The sequence below is a fragment of the Eimeria necatrix genome, genomic scaffold (genome assembly GCF_000499385.1).
Source record: "Eimeria necatrix Houghton genomic scaffold, Enh_scaff14, whole genome shotgun sequence".
Taxonomy (NCBI): domain Eukaryota; phylum Apicomplexa; class Conoidasida; order Eucoccidiorida; family Eimeriidae; genus Eimeria; species Eimeria necatrix.
The window spans coordinates 22338-42381 of record NW_013652137.1 but is presented as its reverse complement, the minus strand read 5'-3'; the positions used below and the strand labels follow the sequence as shown (position 1 = coordinate 42381).

The 20044-nt window shown below is 50.1% G+C and overlaps 4 protein-coding genes across 4 annotated transcripts; 3 read left to right on the top strand and 1 right to left on the bottom strand.

The window, feature by feature from the left end:
• Positions 1-115: 115 nt before the first annotated feature.
• On the top strand, positions 116-1991 carry ENH_00015520 (hypothetical protein; the record flags this gene model as incomplete). The annotated part of the gene is made up of 7 exons (XM_013579003.1): positions 116-250; positions 476-617; positions 779-864; positions 1068-1205; positions 1337-1426; positions 1590-1689; positions 1834-1991. 7 exons carry the CDS (start codon positions 116-118, stop codon positions 1989-1991), a joined length of 849 nt encoding a protein of 282 aa, XP_013434457.1.
• Positions 1992-4464: 2473 nt separating this feature from the next.
• ENH_00015510 (hypothetical protein, conserved) lies at positions 4465-12294 on the top strand (the record flags this gene model as incomplete). The annotated part of the gene is given in 14 exon segments (XM_013579002.1): positions 4465-5049; positions 5262-5351; positions 6912-6986; positions 6991-7951; positions 8094-8228; positions 8423-8656; positions 8770-8946; positions 9481-9675; positions 9903-9946; positions 10254-10293; positions 10597-10713; positions 11197-11338; positions 11524-11650; positions 11821-12294. Coding segments are annotated over 14 exon segments (3396 nt in total).
• Positions 12295-14360: 2066 nt separating this feature from the next.
• ENH_00015500 (farnesyl pyrophosphate synthetase, putative) lies at positions 14361-17611 on the top strand (the record flags this gene model as incomplete). Its single annotated transcript, XM_013579001.1, has 8 exons — positions 14361-14834; positions 15012-15126; positions 15397-15817; positions 16063-16206; positions 16543-16684; positions 16886-16984; positions 17180-17334; positions 17530-17611. 8 exons carry the CDS (start codon positions 14361-14363, stop codon positions 17609-17611), a joined length of 1632 nt encoding a protein of 543 aa, XP_013434455.1.
• Positions 17612-18308: 697 nt separating this feature from the next.
• ENH_00015490 (DNA-directed RNA polymerase II subunit RPB7, putative) lies at positions 18309-19491 on the bottom strand (the record flags this gene model as incomplete). The annotated part of the gene is made up of 4 exons (XM_013579000.1): positions 18309-18482; positions 18749-18793; positions 19044-19164; positions 19364-19491. The coding sequence occupies 4 exons, from the start codon at positions 19489-19491 to the stop codon at positions 18309-18311; spliced, it is 468 nt and encodes a 155-aa protein (XP_013434454.1).
• Between the last annotated feature and the right edge of the window lie 553 nt (positions 19492-20044).

The window sequence follows — 20044 nt, the reverse complement described above, 5'->3', positions numbered from 1 at the left end:
ACCCAACGAGCGGTCAAACTCACACTTGGAATCTTTCACAAAATTTTCGCCCATCAGAAACTCATTACTTTTACTGCAAAAATTCCCTTCGTGGAAAGTCATCGCGTCACTCAACATGTCTAGGCGCATCTTTGTCGTCACTGGGGCCAACAGGGGTATTGGATTTGAAACCGTAAGAGAGCTTGGGAAAAGGCTTAAACTAAGGGAAGCAACAATAGTCCTGTGCTCGCGAACAAAAGAAGCTGGAGAGGTAAACCTTCTATTAATTGTCAGTAGTCAAGACCGAGCAGAGGAGCCCGAGGTATTCTTGAGCATGCTTTTCTAGCTCTCGCTGTAGTTAAACTGCCGTGCACAGTGCCACAGCAAAGCCAATAAGTGCTGCCTTTAGTGAGAAAATAGATGAGGTGTAGATTACAAGAATCATCACATCTCTCTGCCATTATGACGCGTTGACGCGCACCTTGTCCGTGCGTAGAATGCGGTCTCAAGTTTGGCAAAGGACGGGGTGAAAGCAAATCTTGAACTCCTGGATATATCACACGAAGGAAGCCGCAATCGCTTCGCCAGTACACTTCGGCGCAAGTATGGGCGCGTCGACTGCCTTATCAACAACGCCGGTCAGGCACCACACGATCAAATCAAACCTCGATTCTCAATTTTGGCCCGCCTCGCTTAAATGTTTCTCTAGGACCCTCGCCACTGTTCCAGGACAACCTGCACGACCTCACGAGTGAGCAGTGCAAGAACTTCCTTTCAGAGCCGTTATTCACCGTCTCAGGTGTCGCCTCCCCTCCGGGGTCAAAGCAGCCCATTACTGAACAAGCAAAGGAGACCTGTGCTGTGAACTACTTCTGCACTAGAGACGTAAGATTCACTCGCCTTCCTAGTACACCTCAGATTATTTTAAGCCGATTCCACTGTATATTTCTTTCTTGGAGGAGGATGGCTAATTCTCATCCTCAGCCCCCCAAAATTACCTGTTACAGCTTTTACAGTCAACAAGGCAAGCATTTCATTTTCTTAATTGTTATGAGGTGACTGCACGTGCTACTGTTTTTGTCTCCCAGATCACGATGGCCATAGCACCGTTGTTCAGGCAGGGCTCAAAAGTTGTATTCCTGAGTTCAAAACTCGAAAATGCTGGTCCCCCCTTCATGAGCAGCAAGAACCGCGATCGTTTGTTTAGTCCTTGTACAACTGTTGAGGTGATCTCTACCGACATTTTGTCTGGCTAATCATTCATAACGTGCAGTCCTAATTCCGAAGCCCCTACCTAGTTCCAGGCTGCTGAATGGCTGGTTGCTGTACCTACCTGGTCTGATGTCTGGGTTGCCAGGACATCGATGCTGCAGTGCGCGACTACCTTAATGCCGCACCTAACTGGAAGGAACAAGGATGGCCAAGGCTGCCATACTTGTTCTCAAAGGTAAGGAAAGCACGATTCAGCCACCATCAATAAGTAAAAATACAAGCGGGCATTATACTGTCAAGTGCATTAGCCTTTCTTTTTCAGGCACCTTGCCATATTTGGCGATTTGCAGGAACCATTGATCTTTCACCAGCGCTTGCGAGCTGCTGCGATTCTTCAGGCCGCAGTGATTGCGTTGACGGCTGCCCTGGCCCGCCAAGCAGATAAACGCAAACTTACCCCAGACGTAGCAGGAATCATCGTGACTGCTTGTTACCCGGGTGCGATAGCGCAAATTGGGTTGAATGCGGGCGCTACACCGCAGATGGCGAACAATTTCACTCTGCGACAAGATGAGGCTTGCTTCTGATTAATCCAAAAGCCATGTTGTGGGGCATTTTTTCTGCTGCCTGGACTTCTTTTAGGCTGGTGCAAGACTGATTTGGCAGGACGGAAAGCTCCCCCCTTGTCATCTGCAGAAGGCGGTAAAGTAACTGCTCAAGTTGCCTTGCACGCGGGAACAAAGGAGCACGGGAATCTTGTAGTGGAAGGCAGGGAGATAAAGGTGCCATCTCAGCTGTAGCTGCTGAGAGAGTATGGTCTGAAATTTCCGTGTACTTTTTATTTCCTCGGATTTTTTTGGAAAACGCCGTTACCGTTTTTGCTTGCTCCTGGTAACATCAGCGTAGACATTGGAAGCTCTGGTTAGTCACATACCTCCACACTGGAGCACACGCTAATAGCTGACGTTACTTCGAACATGTAGGTAATGCTTGCACCAAATCCGCTGGGCTTCTGTGGGTTAGCCTGCTTGGCGGAGGTTTGAACAATCCGATACAAGCTATTGCAGGAATGTCAACTGCTCCAATAATATGGCCAAAATCAAAAACGCCGCAGCTGGGCTTCATTGAATTTCCGCAGCGCGTCAGCTAGTGTTGATAGTTGCTCTGGGGGGACGGTCAAACGCATGGTCTAGTGCCTTCACGGTGACCCAGCGATGACATATCTTTCGTTCAAAAGCTTCCACAATGCCGCAGGCCATGCCTAGTGCGCCAACAATGCCTACTTTGCTGCCTGGAATCACTTTGGCATTCGCAGTGAGCCCGTGCTGAGCTCTGCCCAAAAGGCTTGACATTGGGGCATGAAGATAGCTCTCACACTGATAGCAAAGCCGCACGAAGGCGAAGAAGCTGCTCATCGTAAGCAGCACGTGTGCACCTGAGAAGTGTGCATATAATGCAACTACAACTAGTGGAAGCTGTACAAAATGCAGGAGGAAAAGTAGACGTCCAGGTTGCAGTTAGAGAATGAGAAATCGATTACGTGACTACGTGCAACGCGATTTCATGCTTCCTGTGCCTGTTCCATGCAGTGTTGTGCATTGCTGTGGGCCCCCAATAAGCGATGAGAAATCAAAGGCATATGCTCTCGATACCAGATCTATTCTAGTCTCTCAGCAGCTGATGAAGGAGCCAGGTTCCCAGAGAGCCAACGTAGTATGACTGCCTGTAGACGTTACTTTACAACCCCCTTTGCGATGCTTCATAAGCACCGACAATGTGGATCTGTCTTCAGTTCTTCACAAAAGCTTGTGCCAGCACCTTTTCTAGATCTATCATTTCAAGTAGGATTAAGCGGTTCAGGACAGAGCGCACGTGGGCACCACCGACGCAACATCAAACAAGCGCCCCCTTTCCTTGGCTACGCTTGCGACCGATTTTGAGCTCAAAAGTGCTCCTCTACTAATTTGAAAGAACGCAGCTACACTACGGAGCGCAAGCCAAACGTGACAGCCTCGACTCGATTCGGTGCTCAGTGTCCCTGTGGAGCGATAGATGGAAGGGGATAATAAGCACGGAAAAATACGAAACATGAATGTATATTGAACAGTATTAGTTTCTATATCAAGCTTATTTTCTCAGCCTTCATAGACGTAAGTTTCCGAATCTTTCCCGTCAGTGCACACTGATTCGCTGTCCGATGGTTGGGGCAGTTGTGCCCGTTTCCGCCACAATCTACTTCACTGTAGGGGTAAATTTATATTATTTGATTGGTTTGAAAGGAAATCTCTGAAATATGATATACTCTGAAGAAGCTCAGGATGCTGGGAGGGGCAGAAACGCAGCAGCCACCCAGTGCCATTCGGCTGTGACTGGGATAGCTCGACACGTCGGCCGCTGGTGGTGTGCTGTTCTTCCAGTGTGTTTTTCTTCCCAAATATATAGAGAGTGCCCCACCTTCAACTCTATTCTGTGCTCAGTCGGGAAAGTTTTTTTCTGTCATCACTGTTGATTTAAGCTGGACTTTGGCGCTGACTGCCTCACAGCTTGACGTACGTGCTCCAAAGGGCTTTGAATGCAAAACGGCGGTCCGTTTTTCTGCATCCTTAAGAGGCCTATGTTTTTGGTGTGTTTTCATGTGAAGCTTCATAACAACTTTAATAAGCAACGCCTCGAGAGTGGTTGCCTCAGTGCAGTGCCGGTGATGGACAGGGACAGCCGACGCTGACGGAAGTCGGCGGAGGCTCTGCTCTCCGTCCACGGGTTAAATTTTTTCCCGTATAAATATTTGAGTCTGTAAATCTCAATGAAAATGGCTATTACTTACACTATGACACATCTTGTACTGTGCAGACCTGAATTTGCTCCATTGTGGACCGCGTGGATCGGGCTCGGCATCTTCGGGCAGCTCTTGGTCTGCTTGCCGTGTCTCTCTGCCTTTTCTCACTGCTCTTGCCTTCACATTTTGCAAGTCTGTGTTTAAGTGTTCATGGGCAGTGGAGTTTCTCGCTAGGTGTCCCTTTCAGCACTCTACGGTCTGTGGGGTGTCTATGTTCTCGAACTTCTTATGCTGTGCTCTGCAGGAATATCAGGCAGCGTCTACTCAGCATAAGCAGATAACGTTAAGAAGAGAAGATTGATGCGTTCTATGAGGCTGATGACGTCTGTTTTGCCTCCTTTCCACACCAGTGCGGCGTCCTCCACGTGAACCACTCAAAAGCTCGCCACCTGCGCTATCTCAAGACCGCTTTTGAAGTCAGTTAGTCCAGTAAAACGATGGCGGAGAGGGGCTCCGCCGTTGCTGGCGTACCCAGCGAACGCCTTTCGCAGCTGGCCTCACCACAACTAGCAAACAGGACGCGTCAAAACAATGCACTCGGGGCAGCTCATTCTGCCTTCAACGACAGCATGAGCGCCATCTTACGACCCATTGAGCGCTGCAGCAGTGGCAAGAAGGTCACACAGAGAGACTCAATGACACCTCCAGGGTATGCGGGCAAATCGACGTCCAAGATCAACAACGCCGCGTTTAATCACGGGAGCAAGAAGCAGTCCCCAGAAGCCAACGAATCGAAGCAAATTGCGGGCTTGTTTTCCGCTTTTAAGGACCCGCCACCGACAACACGCAGAGGCACGCGATCTCTGAGGCAGTACTTCAATCCTGACCAGCTTTCTGAAGCCTTTTGCACGAAGTTTCACGTAACAGACCCTTTAAGCGGCCGAACTGAAATAATGACAGCTAGACGACCAGGAAGGGCCTCTGCCGAGGTAAATGTAGCGGACTTTGACGCTTATATGCTCCCCAAAGAGCGCATATTTTCTATGCAGAAGGCAAAGGACAACATCGACCACGACATATTGGTTAGCATCTACACAGTACTAAGTTTCCAAGCCTTCTTACTTCAACAGTGCACACAGCTGAATTTGGGTTTTTTATCGGTGTCCCTGCTTTCTACCTGGTACTCTACAGCAGTGCATCTTTTGATGGAGACTTGAAGCCCTGAAGTCCTCATAAGGCAATCAGGCCTGTCATGCAGCCCTATCAGCCTCATGCTCTGCGTTGTTGCTTTCAGGGACTCATGCCCAAGCCGAATACAGAGCTGAAGTTCTCTCTTGGCACCATTGCCAGGCAACACCGGATGCCAACTCTTGAATGCAGCGGGGTACGTGTTTCCAACGTGTGGAAAGGCCACACAGTTATAGACACTGCATACGTAGCATTTAAGCTAGTACGCAAGCATGATGCTACAAGAGCTCTGTGGACACGACTGTTTTGAGCTGACACCTTCTTCCTCTTTACAATACTATGCACTTATCTGCAGAATTGGATGACTCCCACTGCTGAAGCCAACGTCTGCAGGCCGCTGGGCCTCTCTAGGCGTCACAATGTTTTCCCATGGACCCCCACTGACACAAACAATATAGCTCATGTATACGGAGGGACCGACGTCGCGTCCCCTCGCACTACGCGCTCCTGCATCAGGCCTGCTTTCATATCCTCTTGAAAAGCCCAAGGGCTAACCACTCAGGACCTAGGGCTGACTATTGAGGAGCGATAATTAGTGCAGACTTTCTGCTTGCGTACACATTATGGCTTATGTGGGAGTGACTGTAATATTTTAGTTCTGCAGGTGCCACCTGAATAGATTCAGCTCTATTTTGAGCTGCTCAAGTTGCAACTGCGTAAGATTTAGGGATCATTTTGAATGAAGAACGACTTGCTAATTATCCCTGCATTTGCAGTGTGCGCGTTTGGGTTAACAGCCCATCGTTTTTTTTGTGTCAGAGGGCGCCATCTGCTTCAAGCTCGTAAGCTTTCGGCTGGCCAATTTGTCACTCTTTTTATAGCTTATGGAAACAATACAAGCAACAGATGCTTCGTGAAGTGCTCATTTTTTAGTTAGCCGTGCCAACGTGTCAGGCTTGATCTGCATTAACCAGGGTCAAACGATGAAATAGGGCGGGCCTACAATCGGCTAGCAAACGCTGTTTACTCTTGGAGGCAAGACAAACGCAATAATGGCCATTATATAGGATCACTGTTACTCTGTCAGCGGCATCTGAAAAATAACGGCCTGTAGGCAACCGTAGTATAATGGTAGAAGAACAGAAAAGATAATTTTAGGAAGTGTCTAGTTTGGAAAGAAAGTGAAAGCTGTGGAAGCCCAACGTGCCTCTCGATTCCTGGCATTACTTTGGTGTCGCCATTACTCGCCAGTTGGCAATGGTTTTAGAGAGACCTTTCCGGGTGGTCGCCTTTAGTGCAGAAGGGCGTAGTTATTCCGTATTCACTCTACTTCCTGAGGAATGCTGTTACCGTACAGGCAATGAGCAGCCGCACTGACTCCCAGATAGTTTCTTCTTGCATGAATACTACGCCCTGTTGGTAGCTTGAGTAAGGAGTTTTCCAAACACGCTTTTGTTCCAATAGATGATTTCATAATTTGAATAACATGGCTAGCTGGATCTGAAAAGAAGAGCTGTGTTTTTCGTAAGACGTTTGTGTGCGGCCACGTTGGCCGCCAGCGGTGACCGGTGGGCCAACCACTAGGCTGAGAAAAACACCTTACAGACACAACGCCTTTCCGACTGCCTGGAGGTAATTTGACATATAATGCTTTAAAGTAATATTGTCATGGTAAATGAGAGGTGAAGTCAGCAAGAGTTCTGTACACTGCACTTCGTTTCAAAAAGTCTCATTGTTGCTGCGGATGCCATTCCAGGTCACTTTGCCCGTTGGTCTGGAAAATCTCCCACGAGCTCGCAATTTACTACAATCAGTTGAAATACGTAACTCTTAATAGACAGAAAACGTGTTTTTCTCGTCTCGCCTCGTGCATGATGGAGAGAGTCGAAAAAGACCACCCCAGGGTAGCGGTTGGGAGCGGAGGAGCAGGGCAATTAAGGAAGCCCGAGCCTTCGCAGGAATCCCTTCACTCTGTCAATTATTATTCTCAAAGTTTACATAGGAAGTATGCTTCAAACCGAAACCGTCATTTGTCTTCTTTTGCACGAGTTTTCAGGGCAGCACTGGTTGTTGCCCTATGGGCGTCCCCTAAGCTTGCTGGTGGGCTCTCCAGTGGCTCTAGTGAGGAAACTGTATCCTCAGAGGTCGCTGTAAAGGCAGATGAAGACTTTTATTTGACTTCCGAAATTGAAAAGGCGTCCCCTCCACTTTACGGGTCCAATGAAAGCTCCGAGCCCCAATTTGCAAGCGGCAACGTTGTCTCAGAGAATGTCAGCCAGGGTGGCAGCGACCTCAAAGACACTCAGCAGCCATCTGGAAAGGATGAATCATTTCAAATAGGTAGCGAGGATGTCCCAGCGACCCCAGTTCCCATGACGACCAGAGGGCTCGATGAGATAGTCCCGTTCCTCTTACCAATGCAGCCTTACGCCCCACGTTTCTCAGGAAGAAATGGCCTAGCAGAGCCCTCAAGCCAGACGGGGAGCTTTGATAGCTCGTCTTCTATATCCGCCCATGTGGCTTTTTCACCCTTCGCCTTCTATGGTCCCCAAAGTGATGAACTACAGGTTGATAATTGCCAGCACTTTGACGCTTTCCTTGTATCCCCACTCCCTTCTTCTGTGGCCTCAAAGTTTAGTGATTTTGTCAAGAAGGAAGAAGCACAGGCAGACGGTATGCCATACCTGCACCATATTCACGGGCGCCCCTCAGATGATCCTGCAGACGGTGAAGAAAATCCCCGACTTGTTGTTGAAGGTGGAAAAGTTACTCCTTTATGGTCTGAATATACGGAAGGTGAGATAATTTTTAGCCTAAATCAAAGGCTTGCCAACGCGGGTCGTCTGCTATCCAATGTACGATGCAAATGTCCGTCTTTCAGTATCCCCTACGCTTGAGTGTGCCTTGTTTTGAAGCTGTTTTCGTTTGTTACTCCTAGACAACCCCACTTTCAGCATGGACGAAGGGACAATAACATTAATTCGTCTTGTGGCTCCTGTTAAGAGTGCATATGATGCCGTCGCCTCTATGATGCTGATGCCAATCATCGACGCGAGCATTTCCTACGGCGACGGTGCGCGATGCAGCTCACGTGGAGCACCCACAAACACTCCGGAAATCACATGTAGTAATACGGAGCATCAGTTGTAGATCGCTTGACTGGCCTACCTTGAGTGCAAAGTCGAAATCCCCAGCACTCGCGAAACTATGTAGCATTCTACAGAGTGGAAGCTTTTTGAGGTTTGTTGTGAGCACTGGATTTATCAGGGCTTCTTCTTTCCTATAAAGTCAGTGGGGAGGAAGGACGGCAGGCCGACCACCAGCACCAAGATGGTACGCACCGCCCAGTGGCTGAGCTTGATGTCGCATACAAAAGCTGTTTTTCTGTGGGAGGTCAAGCAATCGACCCCATTCCCGTGCGCGCTGAGCTTCGTTTCGGAGGTTGTGAGCCCGTCGTTCTGATGTGGAAGGTCATCTGCTCAAATGGAGCATTCATGCAAGGTAGGTTCAGTTCTGGCATGATTAGCATCGCTCCAGCTTTTAAGCACTCTCCTATAATTCCACCCAAGTGAGCAAGTTCTGTGTGTACTGCTGTCTTTGCTTGCCTTCTTCAGCCGGGCCGACGGGATTTAACATCTCGATTGGCCCCCTAACGCCCCCTCAGAACAAAGACGCAGCTTCCCTGATGCGCAGCACCTCAGACCTGCCGTGGGATCCGAGCCTTTGTCCGTCCCCCACAGTTGGAGACATCAGGGCAGTCATTTCAAATGAAGGGGATCTTGTAACCAACGGTGCAGTGTCGCCACATGTTTCAACAGTGCAGGCGGCGAATCTCGTGTTTGATTCATCGGTAAGGGGAAATTCTTCCAAATTTTCTTGTATGTGCCTGCTTTGCAGCCTCCAACTAGTGGGCTTCCGTATAGTTCTAGAGCTTTGTGTCTTTCCTCCATGCTACTTCTAACATCAAAGTGAATTCAGAGTAATTTCCTCTACAGAGCTGCGTCCTTCTTGAAACACCGCTGACGAAATTTTTCTGCTCTATTTGCAGCAAGACTTCGTTGAAATCTACGCGTGGTGTCACGGCTGTAAGGATGGCAAACTAGACATGCAGATTCCGACAATAGGCAAGTTCACTTCCGGAACCCTCGTGGACTGATATGACATATGACTTCATAGAGGTAGCTAGCGAAAAGCTTGACAGTGCATGGCATTACCACAAAACGTTCGGAAGATGCAGTTTTCATTTATGAGGCAACAGTCACCCGAAAATGAGGGAGATACCTGTACGCTGTGCGTCATATGGTCCTACTTGCTTTTGCGCTCAGCCGCCGACTTACAAGTGGTGTATCCCCTTTTGTACAACTTCGTTGGAAGCAGCAAGAGAGAAGAAACAGAAACAGAACAAGCAGTCAGTCTTGTAGCTTCGAGGCCATCTTCTCATGTTGTTCTTAAGGAGGCCCTTCCAGGCTCAGAGGAAAACGTGAGGAGGCTTGTTGTTCAGTTCCAGTGCAAGTCCGAGGGTAGGTGGTCTACAAGAACAAGTGGTCAACTCGACCAGTGTTTTTCATTCCTCTTGTTCATCTACACGAATCCGAGCCTTGACTGCAAGAACAGTGATAGCACGAAGTTTGACGGCACGGGCGACCTGCTTTATACTCCCGCAAGGGTTTATCAGTAGACTGATGACTTATTTTTTTTATTAGTCTTGTTCATTGCTTTGTGCTTGTGGGGCGGTGTTTTGCTGTAGGGGAATCCATTATGGCTCTTGACTTCGCCTTCCACGGCTACAGGGTAAGCTGTCTGAGAGGCCGTTACAGATGCAGCATCTCTGCGTTTTTTGGCTGCGTGACCAACGGAATTATGGTCGTAGCTCTAGAGGTCTTGCAGAGCAAAGTTATAGACCTCGAAAATCAGCCCTGGCTTGATTTTAGATGAGCTATCATACTGTCAGCAAGTGGTCGAGTAGTTCGCTGTTGGTGTTCGTCCTTGTGTTAGTGGCGTAGCGCATGTGTTTTAGCTGCAAGTGCTCCCAAGCACATCAAGGCAATACTGTGTTAGGGGCTGCAAAGAAGCAAACTTGCCATGTGCTGCATCACAGGATATACAAATATTCATGAAGAAGAAGTGCGCAGCACCTGGTGAGGTGTTACGGACACCAAGTAGAGAAGTCTGGATCTCACTTTTCCTGACACACCCGAAACAAATTAGCTAGACGCTAACAGTGCGCGACAACAGAACAGTGGCAATGCATAGTCAATGATGTCTTGAAAGTTTGAGCAGCTGTTGCACCGCCAAAGATCCTCGCCTCATACATCCTACTGGCTCGTGGTTGCGAAATAGCTCAGAGAGGATCCGCTTACCCATTTCAGTTTTACTGTGTTTTATTACGCAAGGCTGTTGAGGGCTGCCTTGTCGCTGTGTATTACTGTTGGTGGATTCAGCTTCTGCAAGCTTGCGTGACCCGTCTTGCAGCTCTGGGATCCTCAGTGATGACGGCACGGGTTGTTGTGTTGCTTCCTGTGGCACATGTGGAGGAGATGGATGTGAAGACCGAGAAGGTGACTTGGAATTATATGGAATATGCCCTGAGAGTGCCTCTGTGCAGGAGTATGACCGATCTAGCTGAAGTTGTGTCAAGTGGCTTGAACAGATATATCAGCCATCGTCAAATATCATGGCAGCTTAAGAATGCGTGAGCTAAGCAAAGCTTAATACATCTCCTTATCTGTGCAAAAATTTAACTAGATTTTTTTTCTGAGCATGTGCTGAATTGTGGCTCGTCGCCAACAGGAGGACTGGCGGGATGCTGCCTAACACACATAGTTTCTTCTGCGCTTCCCTGCACCATTACGACTGCCCCCTGCATCCTGGGAGGTAACGAATCGCGTGGGAAGGCGGCACGGCCTTAATTCGACAACGAGATATGCTAACAGGACATAAGGCGGCATGCGGGTTCTGCAACTAACAAATAAGATGACAAGGAAAGATATTCGCCAAACACTATTACACTCAGCCTATCATTCGATGATCTCTGCGTGCAGCTCATCAGAGTAAAATAATGAAGGAACTTCAGAGCAACCTGCCTTTGCCAGAAGAAAACACAAACCAACGCTTCAGCTTGCTACTGGCTCCTTTATGGCTGATTGGCGTTGGTCTTGCATTAATAAAGCTGATTATCTGGTGGTCAGTGCTGCAATGACTCAGTTGTACCTAACCCTTCGGTTTGGCTGTCTGCTCATTCCCAAAACGGTTCCACTTGTAACTCGTTTCGTGCAACACACTCCAGCGTCGTCGCTGTTTGAACCCGTATTTGAAGATAGGCGTACCCACTATCCGAAATTCTTCATTTTGTGCCGCGAATTTTGCAGCATGGCTGCTGGCGCCATATTAATATATGCCTTTACCGTTTGTTACGGGCTCTACGCTCTGAAGGACCCCTTCCTTGTGGCTGCGGCTCCTTCCGCAACACAGCTATTCAACGCTGTCTGTTTAATAGTACGCTCAAGGCTTAAGGTCACGTTCGTGCTAGCTTTCATGTACAACGGGAATCGATGACGAACCAATCGGGAACTTTCAAAAGCGCGTGTCCGGATGTGGGTGAATCATTGATCGCTGCTGTGGCACGCGACACCACGGCGCTGTCCTGTGTGCATGTCATTTTTCAGGGGGGACACATGCGCTACCTTTACAAAATACACAGCAGCACTGTCTTTGGAGGTGACGCATTTCACTCGTACACCCCATTTGAAGAGAGAGCCCAGGTCAAGCCCAGTAAATTAAGCAATAAGGACAACCCATTTCGTCCTCCCGTCACTTGGCGGTCCAATGATGACAATGGATCCTTTATAAGGCTGACTTCCTTCAAAGCAAAACCAGCAGACGAGCCAGACACCCATCCCTCTGAAGCGCTTCGGCCGATGGAGTTCTGTGACATGGAGGCAGATGGTCACCACGTCGGCGATGGGCAGAGTGCGATTGATGATAGCCTATGGGAAGGCCCCCAAGGAGACTTTCAAGCTGATAGCTGGGTTGATGATACCACGAGCACTTTTTCACGTCTTTCCGAGCAGGGGTTTCCGACTCAGCAAATCAGCCAGCACTATCGAAATCTCCCTTCGAGCCAATATGAGCCGTTTTAGGAATATCATGCTCACACCCGTAGCAACGACCAGGGTCAAGCACAATTTTCCATAGAAGGAGTGTTTCTCATCACGCAGCCGTGGGTTTCAAACAAAATGTCCCTGTGAAAGGCTTGGTGGACCCTGCGTTTTGGTTCCGTCGTTCTTATACTTTCATTCTCTTCAGACGCATCACAAAATATTAGTTTTCCACAGAAAAGGTGTTTCCCATGACGCAGCCATGCGTTTCAATCAAAGTCAACTGTTTCTGTGTCCGTGTAGATGATTTGCTGTTTCTGTGTCCGTGTAGATGGTTTGCTGTTTCTGTGTCCGTGTAGATGGTTTGGTGTTCCCTACGTCCTGGTTCCGTCGTTCGTATACTTTCATTATTCTTTAGGCGCACAATTTAATATTTAAACAATACAGATGCTTGGCACGTGACATTTGCAGCAGCCACGATGGATGGCAGCACATCGCGTGGAAGTCACGCGCGTGTTACTGATGGCGTCCAGAAATCGAAAAGCCTGAACAGCAGATCTCCAGTCTTGAAATGTGGAGAGACAAAAGGCTAAGTACATTTTTACTGCAACGTGTTTCCCTCTGAGCAGTTCCTCAAGAAGTAATTTTGTTTCCAAGTGTTCCTCTGCAGTGATGAGGAAGGTTGTTGCCGTCCTGGGGTGCTAAGATATGTGATGATTAGGCGCAGAATTTTCGTTTTCCCTCCTTTCCTAGGTCACAGACAAGCAAACAACTGGTGTGCAGGGGGCCTAGCTTCTGTAGGCGGTTTTACGTGGCCTTGTCACCGCGCTCCAGCAGTTGAATTCGGTAAAAGCATTCTTCCTATCTGGGCCCAAACTGCGGGTGAAGCCGATGGAAACTCGCATAGCTGTACTGTACTGCGATGGCATGGAAGCGTCTACTGCGCTTTAACGGCTCAACTATCCCGTGCACCTGCAACGAGGGCCCAGAATTGCCTGCCATATTGTAGAACGAGGCTGAAGCGAAGCAACAAACACTCCATGTAGATTCACCACCGCAGCGCGTTGGTCACTGCAGACACTCAGTGCTGCACACGCGACTTGCATGCGCGCAAACGCAGACCAGCAAAGCTCACGCTGCTCACTACTGCGTAAAGAGAGAAACGCTAGCACGAGATTGCATAAGTCAGAATGCTTCGTGGCAAGCCTTCTTTAGTGACATGAGGAAACGCACGACGATGCTCTGGAAGTGGCCCGGCCACAGCTACACACCGCGGGAAAATCAGACTCCGTTGGGAACGTCTGGGCCAAAAACAACTTCCCGCAACTTGCTCTGTAGTAATTGCAGTCCCCTAAGCGCCTTCGGATGCTGTGAACAGCTCCTTCCAGAGGAAGACGCTCCACTGTTCCATTCAGCTGCCCGGGGTCACCCATACTGCCTTCAACGCCGGCTAACATTGCTTTCAGTTAATAGCTAGCACGTCGCTAGGAGGTAAGTATAAAGTCATAATCAGACAGTTGGGAGAGTAGTTTGATAGTTACGAGGAAGTCCGGCTAATCTTTGGAAAGTGCTGCCCTGCTAGCGCGGTAGCTGATAGAGTATGATATCGGCGGAAACCTCTTGTCGAATGAGCCGTTTCCAACCAAGTTCCTCTTGATGACAAATGAAGTAGAATACTTTTGTCCAGAATGTGGATTTCTTCGAGAAGCTTAAGCGCATATGTATACAGTTCCATGTATTGCCATCCAACGTCAAATGTCTGACCCTGCGGGGCTGTCTGGTCAAATCTGAGCACTTTCACCGCCGAATATTTCTACAGAGCAGCGAAGAGAAGGTTTTCTCTTAGCGACTGACGAGTCCTGTATACTTGTCAGGAATTTATGTTGCATGGTTTGGCTTCACGCAACTCAGCGGCGCTTTGGCTGCACCTTGTCTTCGTGTAAGCACAACCCTGAACAGATCACCGTGTTTGAACCTGTTACCCGTTAACGCCTTTCTAAAAGCGCTCGCCAACCTGTCTCGACGCCTTGTGTATCGCTCATTCGCGCCTTCAACGGGAGCCATGAACGATAAACGCAGCGGGACAAACCAAGCCTCGTTTCTGTCCCATGATGTTGGTCCGCCGCCTTTGCCCGAGCTGTATTTCCTCACTATCTCTTCTCCCCTACACTTGGCCACGACAGCCCCTAACTTTAACTGCAAAGTGTGGACATGTGGGCCAGCTTCCTGAGAAGTCTGACCAACGTCGGCTTTTCGCTCCGGCTCGCTCTGCCACTGTGGGAAACTACGTCCCAAAGGCGCTCTGTGCAGTAAAAGCTAACATTCTCTCTCCTCACGCCTGTTATGTGGACAACTACAGTTTGACTAAGCCCACAGGAGCTGTGGCAACTGCTCAATCGACTGCGAAAACAGTCGCAGATGAGTCTGCGACAGAACAACGGCTCAGTCATGCTGGAGAGGTCAAAGGAGATTCTGCAGCTTCAGCCACAGCAGATCCTGCTGATGTCTGCTGGCAGGAGGGAATGCCGTGTGTCAGTTCAATCTACGTGGACATCAAGAGGGACCAACAGCGCTTCTTGAGAGTGCGTCGCGGTTGCTTGTCTCAGTATCTCCGTCTTTCGCACAAAGTAGAAGCAATTAACAAGACGCTACACACGCAAGCTATAAAGACTTGTCACGCCTGCGTCTACGGCTGTATCTGATGCTCCTGTCGCTGCGGCACTCTGTGTAGATGATGGATTGTGTGTGTCGATTGCAAGATGCTGAATCCCATGAAAGGAGCTCTCCTGGAGAGAATAATGGCGTGTGCCCCTGAGGGAGAGGCGGATGCGCTCACGGAATACTTTTCGCGGGTTATTGACTACAACTGCATAGGTCCGTTTGGGTTTAGTGAGACGTGTGCCTATATGTCAGGTCTCCAAAAAGAGGCTTGCGACTCTGGCTTGGCAAGTTAGTCACATAAGTCCAACGTTGGCTTGCCATAAAGGTGTTCTTTGTTTCTTGTGTCTGTGTTAGCACTCTTGGTGGCACGCGAGGTACTTGAAATAACAGCTCGCTAGTTGGGGCTTATTAAGTATGACTTTGTTGCATGGTCATAGTATAGCCAGCACAGCTTGCGTTGTTATTTTGGTCCTGCTTCTGCAGGGGGGAAGTTACTCCGTGGTTTACTGACTGTGTACGCCTCTCTGGCCGCCAATCGCGAAATACGATTCGTACAGTTCAAGGATTCCGCAGCAGCAGCTGCTGCTCCTGCGTTCCCACAAACGGGCGCAACACGGGGCACTGTTGCGCGTACTGTTACAATATCAGGAGGACGCAATCCAGGAGCACCCGGTTCAGCTGATTCCTGTGCTGCGGGGGAGGCAGCCCTAGACAAGGCATTCGGTTCGGAATTGTGCATATTGGGATGGGCGGTTGAGCTACTACAGGCTGCGTTTTTAGTTGCTGACGATCAGATGGACGGGGCCTTCACCAGGAGGGGGAAGGTCTGCTGGTACAGAAGGCCGGAAGTTGGGCCAGCGAATGCCATTAACGATGCCGTCTTCCTAATCTACTCTGTACACCAGTCAGACCCTTCATCATCTGCCTGATAATGCTGCTGCTCGCCGTTTTCTAGCTTTTGCCTATGCGTATATCTATTGCTGCCGTTGTTCTCCATTGGCCGCTTCTGCTGGTATTTTGCTACCGCCTCAAAAAGCACTCGCAAGAGCCTCCGTGGTTGGCATCGGCGTGTTCCATTTCCCGGAGGTTAGCTTTAAGATGTGGCTAAGTTGCATTCTTAGTTTCTTTGATGTGGAGTGATGACGGCAGACTGCTGCGGGAATTTCTCGGAGACCACCCAGCGTACGGTCCCTGCACAGAGTTATTACAAAATGTCGCCTTCAACACCGTGCTAGGGCAACACCTGGACACAAACGGTCACGTGAACATGTTGCTGCTGCAACAGCACCAGCGGCACCAAAAGCAGCACATGCAGACACAAAATCAGCAGCAAGAGCTGCTCGAGTCACTTCGAGGTGAAACAGCAACGGCAGAAACAACGCTGCTGCAGATAACTGCTGCGGCACGTAGTAGGCAGCAGTCAGCAGCGAGGCTGAAGACGGGTTACTATTCCTTTTGGCTTCCCACAGCTCTGGGTACATCAGCGGCTGCTCCCCGCCTCCCTTCCTGCTTAAGGATGAATAAATCCCACGTACACAAGTGTATTTCCACGGCACAAGTATAAGGTCTGCATACGGCCTCTAAAGGTGTCAAGTACGGTGTGCATGCAGTGTATGGGTTCGCCTGCAAAAGCTGCGTCTCGATTGATGTTGTTAAAGGGGACTGTTGTCGGCCCAATCTGTTCGTAGGTCTCCGGCATAGCGGCGTCAGTGACTTTTCTCTCCTGGCCAAAGTGGAAGAAATATGTCTGTGCACAGGGGACTACTTCCAGGTGCCTCTCTTCTGTTGTCTTGTTTCCCCCTCCCCGCACTGTTAAGCGAACTTAGGCTTTGTGTTTTCCTCTTCACGTAAGATGCAGCTGCTGAGGCGCGGAAGAGAGCTTCCAGCGCGTGCTTGTCTCTGCGTCCTTGGTATTGAAAGGGACGCGCAGTAGCGGCAACACCAGAGCGTGGGGGATATGTTACTTGATCAGGCACAAGATGACTTCCTGGATTGCTTCGGCTGCCCAGAAGCCCTCGGCAAGGCTGGAAGCGACATCCGGGAGGGGAAATGCAGCTGGCCACTTGTGGAGGTCCGAGCAAACACCCTCACCTGCGAGTGATCGTACATGTGATCCAACGGTTAAGATCCTGTAGATAGGCCAAGCTCCTGCACATAGGACTGTGCTCATTTCGTCAGTGTCGGTCTTCCTGCTTGTCATCATGTACTGCGGCGGTTTGATTCACCGCATTTATCATCAACAACGACTATATGTCCCATTTTGCAGGCTCTTGCCGCCGCAAAGCCCAGAGAAGCGGCGGATTTGCTCGAGGCGTACGGCCGGCCGGAGGGAGAGGAGGTTGTCCGCGAGCTGTACAAACAGCTCGGAGTTAGGGAGCGGTTCAAACTCTACGAAGACAGCTCTCGCCGGAAGATTTTGAGGTCAGGTTCGATAGGCAAGACCTGCCGCACAGTTTCATTTTTAGGATGCCATGAGGACTATTGCCCGCCGCAGCAGCAACTGCAGTTACAACGAAGCACTTGACCTCAGGCTGCTCATTGTCTCGCTAAACGCGAATTCGGACACAGCTTCGAGTGGAGACAGAGATCGTTTCTAATGATTCGATTGGTTCTTAGGCTAGTAGACGGCCTGAGTCACCCAGGGATTCAGAGTTACTTCGCCGCTTTATTGCAGCTCCTCCATGGGCGACCCCAGTGATATCCAGCAGGTATGCAGCAAACGTGTTTTCTAATATGCTTTATATGCGCCGGAAGGCTGCACTGCTTGGTGCTTGTGGCTAGCTATCAACCTGTCCCGGCGCAGTGTGTTAACTTGCTCGTCAAAACTTGTCCCTCGCTGACCTTTCGGTGAAATCACAAAGTGTATTGCAGTATGTTCGAGCTTATATCTACGCAGCGTCTACCATCTGACAACCATGTGGGCCCCGCGCGAATTCTCCCCGCCCCCACCATGGCGCACCCTTTCCGCAGCCGTATGACTCGAAAATCTTGCACTTTGTTTCAGCCTTCATGTTCAGCGTGAAAATCAACAAATGCAGGTGCCGTCTTCCGATACCTCTAAAGAAACCGATAATACCCAAGGGCGTGGCTAAGTCTCCGCCACGGCTGATAAAATGTTTTCTCGCCAGGGGCCGTCCTGCAGACCTATGCCAGCTCTGTAAGCCTGCGGCTGGAGTAGGACAAGTCAGCTCACGCCTCTGCACGCCTTTCTTATTCCTGTTTAATATCTAAATCCATGAAACTTGCCTCCCAGATTGGGGAGGCCTGTATTTGCGGCCGTTCTGGCTGTTCATTTTCGGCGCAGTCCGAAGGCCTGTGAACAGCGTAGGTCCTATGCTGCCTCGATGTCTGGCGGCAAGTAGCTGCAGCTGCGCTGCCAGTGTAGCTGTTATTCTTTATGCAGCTGTGCCGTCTCTCGGCTCAATAGGCCCCAAATAGTCAGCATTGGTCGTCGCCACAGCAAAAATTTGGCTCGCCTCGAAACGAACACCTAGCAGCTTAAGACGGATTTCGCCTCCAGTCCGTAAAGCGAGAGAGCCGTCAGAGAAACTCGGCATCGCGTCTTCTTCCTGCGACGAGAAAGCCAGGCCACAAACCAGAAGCATCATCAGTAGCACAGGCGCTACGAGTGGCGAGTGGTCGAATCCACGACCCAAAGCTGCGCCGAATTATCGGCCTAGTCCTCACTCGTGCTCTTGTGGTTGGCATGCTAGGTAGACTAACATGCCAGCCACAAGCGCATGGAAGAAGCCTAGGCCGATGATCCTGTGAGTGAACAGCCGGGTAGTTTGGGGTTGTTCGGGTTGGAAAATACTCTTTTCGCGGAAAACCCTACCTGAAATGTATAGGTCGGCGGCAGGGAAGCCCTTGAGACAAAGACCTTGAGCGGACCGCATTGAGCAAATAGCCCTAGCTTGTTCACATCTGTAATCACTGCATCCAGTACCTGCGACCATTGAGAAAGGCACGCGGACACAGTGGGTGTGGTCTGGGCATGCAAGCAGTTCAGGCAAACAGCCAAAACCCGCACGATGGAAGGTGTATAGTCACGTCTGATGCTAGCTACCAACAGGAGACCCCGAATGGCCCATACGGTTTGCACCTTGGTCGAAGGGCAGCGTGAGGCTGACCTCTTCTTTGAATGGTTTAAAGACAATCGCCTGGTACTTCGCCGCAACCACAACGAGACCCGTCGAGTCCTGGATACGCCCAGGTAAGTTTTGGAGAACTCGAATTACGCACACCACATATCTGGCCAGTAGGCACAAACAGGAAACAGACGGATAGCCGTAAATAACAACGTGACAAAAGAGGAGGCCGGCAGGAGGAAATGAACACACAGTTCAGCTCAGCGAGAGCGGCAGAGCAGCAAGGGGTAGACCACGCAACTGAAAGCATGCAAATACTGCCATTCCACCGCCAGCACCTCGTGGACTGAGTGAGCGCTCACCCCACACTCTGCAAGCATTTGCCCTCCACTTGTTGCCGCAGCAGGGCCTCCACACTGGAGAGGTACTCGGGGCCCAGCTGGGCTGGCCGCAGGGCCACAGACTCCCAGCGCTCAATCACGAAGAACATGCTGCGGGCTTGGGATGGCGACGCAAAGCTCAGTTGTTGCTTGCTCTCTGGGAAAAGCCTGTCTCCCGGAGATAGCGGGATCCCAAGCAGCCGGTAACCGAGCGCGAGAGGTGGGACATGTACGCTGCCTTGCTGCTGCCGTAGCAGCAGCAGCAGCTGTTGCTACGGCAGCTTGCTCAGTTCTGGCTTCTCTTGTTGAGGAAGACTCAAATTTGAACTCCCGCAGCAGTCTAGCCACTATTACGAAGCTGACGCAAAGGTGTGTCAGGCAGTACAGTTCAGAGAAACCCCGGGGCTCAGACAGAGACCAAAAACAATTCGCTATAGACCAACTCGATGGCCACGGCCATAGTCGCATCAACTACTGCCGGACAAGCTGCACAGCATGTATTGCATGCAGTGGCGCACTAGGACCCCTCGGCAGCGTGTGCAACTTTGCGAAAAGGGCCCCTAAGGGCCTGCTTTAGCTTTGCGCCACTGCACCTTTCTTCCTAACTGTGTAGTTTGGTTCACTTTTACGTCTGAGGGGAATACAAGGCAGTTGAGTGGGTGC